Here is a 6,000-nt window from a genome sequence, read left to right as displayed (position 1 = left end):
GTATGGGGGTGCCAGGGGTGTCAGGGTGCCGGGGTGCAGGGTTATTGGGGTGCCAAGGGTATTGGGGTGTCAGGGTGTCGGGGTGCCAGGTATTGGGGTGCCAAGGGTATTGGGGTGCCCTGGTGTGTTGGGGTGGCGAATATCGGGGTGCTCGGCTGCCCAAACAGCCGTATTGGGGGGTATTGGGGGGGCTGGGGTGTCGAGTATTGGGGTGCTCAGGGTGCTGGGGTGCCGGGTATTGAGGTGCTGATGTTTTGGAGAGGGGGGGTTTGGGGTAGCGGGGTGCCGAGTTTTGGGGGTGCCGGTGTGCGGGGCTTTGGGGTGTTGGAGTTTGAGGTTACAGGGGTTTTGGGGGTGACGGTGTTTGGAGATTTCGGGGGTGCCAGGATTTGGGGTGCCAATGTTTCGGGTTAGCATGTTTGTGGGTTTCAGGGGTGCCAGGGTTTGGGAGTTTTGGGGTGCCGGTGTTTGGGGGTGCTGCTGTTTGGGGGTTTGGGGGTGCCAGTGTTTCGGGGTCTGGGGGTGCTGGTGTTTGGGGATGCCAGTGTTCGGGACTTGGGGGTGCCGGACTTTGGGGCTGCTGGTATTTTGGGGTTCGGGGGTGCTGGTGTTTGGGGGATCCGGTATTATGGGGTTCGGGGTTGCTGGTGTTTGGGGTGCCGGGTTTGGGGGTGCCGGTGTTTCGGGGTGCCAGTGTTTCGGGGTTCGGACTGTCGCTGTTTCGGGGTGCCGGTGTTCGGGGTGCCGCTGTTTGGGGGTGCCGGTGTTCCACTGTTTGGGGGTTCGGGGTGCCGCTGTTTGGGGGTGTCGCTGTTTAGGGGTGCCGGTGTTCTAGTGTTTGGGGGTTCGGGCTGCCGCTGTTTGGGGGTTCGGGGTGCCGCTGTTTGGGGCTGCCGCTGTTTGGGGGTGTCGCTGTTTGGGGTGCCGGTGTGCCAGTGTTTGGGGGTTCGGGGTGCCGCTGTTTGGGGTGCCGGTGTTTGGGGGTTCGGGGTGCCGCTGTTTAGGGTTGTCGCTGTTTGGGGGTTCGAGGTGCCGCTGTTTGGGGGTGTCGCTGTTTGGGGGTTCGGGGTGCCGCTGTTTGGGGGTGTCGCTGTTTGGGGGTGTCGCTGTTTGCTGTGCCGGTGTTTGGGGGTTCGGGGTGCCGCTGTTTGGGGTGCCGGTGTTTGGGGTTCGGGGCGCCGCTGCTTGGGGTGCCGGTGTTTGGGGTGCCGGTGTTTGGGGTGCCGGTGTTTGGGGGTTCGGGGCGCCCCTGTTTGGGGTGCCGCTGTTTGGGGTGCCGCTGTTTGTGGGTTCGGGGTGCCGCTGTTTGGGGTGCCGGTGCTCCGCTGTTCGGGGTGCCGGCCCCGCGGTGCCTGCGGGTCTATAAATAGCGGCTGCTGTCAGGCCCCCCCGGGCCGGGCCCCTCCCGCGGCAGCCGCGGGGCCGAGCGGGGCGGGACGGGCCGGGCAGCGCTTAAAGCCGCCGCCGCCCCCGGCGCCGCCACTCGCCGCCCCCGGCACCGGGAACCGCCGCTCCGCTCCGGGAACCCACCCGGACCGCTCCGGGAACCGCCGCTCCGCTCCGGGAACTGCGAACCGACCCGGGACCCCACCGGGAACCCACCCGGTGCCTCCTCCGGACCCCACGCCCCACCGGGAACCGACCGGGAACCAGGAACCGACCCCGGGAACCGACCCGGACGCCGCTCCGGACCCCACCGGGAACCGGGAACTGACCGCGGACCCCACCGGGAACCGCTGCTCCGCTCCGGGAACCGCTCCGGGAGCCGCTCCGGACCCCACCGGGAACCGAGAACACACCCGGACCCCACCGGGAACCGACCCGGAGCCCCCTCCGGCCCCTGCACCCCACTGGGAACCGCTCCGGACCCCACCGGGAACCGACCGGGAACTGACCCGGACACCGGGAACCACTCCGGACCCCACCGGGAGCCGCCGCTCCGCCCCGGGATCCGGGAACGGACCCCGGGAACCGGGAACAGCCCCCGGGCGCCGGGAACCGGCACCGGGACTGACCCAGGACACCGGGAACCGGCACCGGGATCGAGCCGGGACCCCCACCCGGGACACCGGGACTGACCCGGGACACCGTTCCCCACCACCGGGATTGACACCGGCAACTGGGACCCCACCCAGGACACAGGGGCTGACCCAGGACCCCCACCCAGGACACCGGGACCCCCACCCAGGACACAGGGGCTGACCCAGGACCCCCACCCAGGACACCGGGACCCACCCGGGACCCTCACTCAGGACCCCAGGACATTGGGACCCACCCGGGACCCCCACCCAGAACACAGGGGCTGACCCAGGACCCCCACCCAGGACACCGGGACTGACCCAGGACCCCCACCCAGGACACCGGGACCCACCCCTGACCCTCACTCAGGACCCCAGGACATTGGGACCCACCCGGGACCTCCACCCAGGACACCAGGACTGACCCAGGACACCGTCCCCCAGCCCCGGCGTTGTCCCCAGGACCCCACCCGGGGCACCCACATTGACCCAGGACCCCACCACTGCCCCAGGACCCCACCCAGGACCTGTTGAGGACACCAGGAGTGAGCCAGGACCCCCCCAGCCAGGACACCGGGACCTTCACCCAGGACACCTCGCAGAGCCTTGGTCTACAGCCCCCTCTAGCAGGAACCCACCACCACAGCACCCACCACCCAGCACCATGAACTCCACGTACGACCCCCCCGCGGGCGAGGAGCCCGAGGAGCTCCCGGCCACCGAGAAGGACCTGGCCGAGGACGCCCCGTGGAAGAAGATCCAGCAGAACACGTTCACCCGCTGGTGCAACGAGCACCTCAAGTGCGTGCACAAGCGCATCGGGGACCTGCAGCGCGACCTGAGCGACGGGCTGCGCCTCATCGCGCTGCTCGAGGTGCTGAGCCAGAAGAAGATGGGGCGCAAGTACCACCCGCGCCCCAACTTCCGACAGATGAAGCTGGAGAACGTGTCGGTGGCGCTGGAGTTCCTGGAGAGGGAGCACATCAAGCTGGTGTCCATCGGTGAGCGGGCGCGTGTGCAAGGCGGGGGGGGGAGTGTGCGAGGAAAGGGGTGAGGGTGAGCGTGAGAGGGTGATGGGCGCGGGGGAATGGGGGCGAGTGTGCAAGGGAAGGGTTGATTGGGATGTGGGAATGAGGACGAGTGTGCAAGGGAAGGGTTGATCGGCACGTGGGAATAAGGATGAGTGTGCAAGGGGAGGGGTGAGGGTGAGCGTGAGAGGGTGATGGGTGCGGGGGAATGAGGATGAGTGTGCAAGGGAAGGGTTGATTGGCACGTGGGAATGGGGACGAGTGTGCAAGGGGAGGGGCGTGAATGGAATGAGGATGAGTGTGCAAGGAAAGGGTTGATGGGCACGTGGGAATGAGGATGAGTGTGCAAGGGGAGGAGCGTGAATGGAATGAGGAGTGTGCAAGGAAAGGGTTGATGGAATGAGGGTGAGTGTGCATGGAAAGGGGTGAGGGTGAGCATGATGGGCACAGGGGAATGAGGATGAGTGTGCAAGGAAAGGGTTGATGGGCATGTGGGAATGAGGATGAGTGTGCAAGGGGAGGGGCGTGAATGGAATGAGGGTGAGTGTGCAAGGAAAGGGGTGAGGGTGAGCGTGATCGGGTGATGGGCACGGGGGAATGAGGATGAGTGTGCAAGGGGAGGGGCGTGATGGAATGAGGATGAGTGTGCAAGGAAAGGGTTGATGGGCACGTGGGAATGAGGATGAGTGTGCAAGGGGAGGGGCGTGAATGGAATGAGGAGGAGTGTGCAAGGAAAGGGGTGAGGGTGAGCGTGAGAGAGTGATGGGCGCGGGGGAAATGAGGATGAGTGTGCAAGGGGAGGGGCGTGATGGAATGAGGAGGAGTGTGCAAGGAAAGGGTTGATGGGCACGTGGGAATGAGGATGAGTGTGCAAGGGGAGGGTTGATGGAATGAGGGTGAGTGTGTGAGGGTGGAGGTGATGGGCAACTGGGAATGAGAATGAGTGTGCAAGGGGAGGGGTTTGATGGGCACGTGGGAATGAGGATGAGTGTGCGAGGGTGGGGCTGATGGACATGTGGGGATGAGGTGAGTGTGCAAGGACAGGATTGATGGACAACTGGGAATGAGTGTGCAAGGGTGAGGGTGATGGGCATGTGGGAATGAGGGATGAGTGTGCAAGGGTGGAGACGATGGACAACTGGGAATGAGGATGAGTGTGCAAGGGGAGAAATGGAATGATGAGTGTGCAAGGGTGGTGGTGGACACGTGGGAAGGACGATGAGTGTGCGAGTGTGGAGATGATGGAGAAGTGGGAATGAGTCTGGAGACGAGTGTGCAAGGGTGGGGATGTTGGCCATGTGGGAGTAAGGATGAGTGTGCAAGGGCAGAGGTCATGGAAGAGTGGGAATGAGTCTGGAGATGAGTGTGCAAAAGTGGGAATGACTGACAAGTGGGAATGAGGGGTGAGTGTGCAAGGGCAGGGGGTGATGGACACCTGGGAGTGAGGATGAGTGTGCAAGGGGAGAAACGATGGACATCGGGGAGTGAGGAACACGTGTGCAAGGGTGAAGGTGATGGAGGTGTGGGATGAGTGTGCAAGAGGAGAAGTCATGGACAAGTTGGGGTGAGGGTTGAGTGTGTGAGGAGAGGGGTGATGGGCACATGGGAATGAGGGATGAGTGTGCAAGGCTGATGGGCAAATGGGAGTGTGAGATGAGTGTGCAAGGACAGGGCCATGGAGGGATGGGAACAGGGCTGAGTGTGCAAAGGTGAGAGTGATGGTCATGTGGGAGTGAGGGACGAGTGTGCAAAGGGAGGGGGTGATGGGATGAGGACGAGTGTGCAAGGAGAGAGACAATGGGCAACCGGGAATGAGGGACAAGTGTGTAAGGATGGGGTGACAGGAATGAGTGTGCAAGGTCAGAGGAACGAGGGATGAGTGTGCAAGGGGAGAAACGGTGGCGGCGTTGGTGTGAAATATGAGCGTGCAAGGGGGTGACGGACGAGTGTGCGAGGTCTGGGGGGTGAGTGTGCAAGGGGGCAACACGCAAGCACGAGTGGGGCTGGGGCTGAGTGTGCAAGGGCCGTGTCCCTCGTGCGAGGGCCGTGCAAGGCTGGTGTGCAGGGGGGGTCCGGCTCGCACTGCAGTCGTGCAGGGGGGTCCTTGCACACTTGTGCACAACCACACGCGTGTGCCGTGGCTGTTTGTTTGCGTGGGGAGCAAACACACGTGTGCCCCCCCTTGCACACGCACTCGTGTCCCCCCTTGCTCCCCCAGACCCCGTGGGGGGGTCTGAGCACCCCCAGGGATCCCCCAATGTCCCTTTTGTGACCCCCCCGGTGTGTCCTTGTCCCCCAGATGTTGACCCCCCCCCAGATGTTGCCCCTCCTCCCCCCATGTGCCCGAAACACGATCGCTCGTGGCTGGACGGGGCGGGGGGTCCCGGACGCCTGGGTCCCTCCTCGTGGCGGGGGAGGGGGCCGGGACTCCTGGGTTCGTTCTGCGGCCCGAGGAGGGTGGGAGGGGAGGGGGAGGGGCCCGGACGCCTGGGTCCTCTCGGCAGGGCGGTGGGGGAGGGGCCGGGATGCCTGGGGCTCCCCTCCCCCTCCAGCAGCGCTCTGCCTCAGTTTCCCCAGCACCGGGGACCCCCCCGGGGTGCTGGGGGGGCACCCCAAGGTTTTGGGGGGCTCAGGGACCCCCAGGGTGCTGTGGGAACAGCCTAGGGTGCGGGGGGGCACCCCAATATTTTAGGGGACTCAAGGACCCCTAGGGTGCTGGAGGTCACCCCAATATTTTGGGGGACTCAAGGACCCCCAGGGTTCTGTGGGGGGTCCCCAAGGTTTTGGGGGGCTCAGGATCCCTCAGGGTGCTGTGGGAGCCACCTCAGGGTGCGGGGGTGGAGCACCCCAAGGTTTTGGGGGCTCAGGGACCCCCAGGGTGCTGAGGGGTGTCCCCAAGGTTTTGGGGGCTCAGGGACCCCCAGGGTGCAGGGGTGGATAGGGGTGACAGGGCC

General features: G+C 64.9%; 1 protein-coding gene across 1 annotated transcript in view; it reads left to right on the top strand.

The window, feature by feature from the left end:
* The first annotated feature begins 1,490 nt into the window (after positions 1 to 1,490).
* Positions 1,491 to 6,000, top strand: part of FLNC (filamin C) — a 69,491-nt gene continuing 64,981 nt past the window's right edge. The window contains exon 1 of the mRNA XM_082057927.1: positions 1,491 to 3,019. Coding sequence (XP_081914053.1) covers positions 2,683 to 3,019 — 337 coding nt within the window. The 5' untranslated portion in view covers positions 1,491 to 2,682. The remainder of the gene's footprint in view (positions 3,020 to 6,000) is intronic.

Source organism: Streptopelia decaocto (assembly GCF_964273445.1).
Source record: "Streptopelia decaocto genome assembly, chromosome: 1".
NCBI classification, from domain to species: domain Eukaryota; kingdom Metazoa; phylum Chordata; class Aves; order Columbiformes; family Columbidae; genus Streptopelia; species Streptopelia decaocto.
The sequence above is the reverse complement of the archived record's forward strand: the minus strand, read 5'-3'. Positions and strand labels throughout refer to the sequence as shown.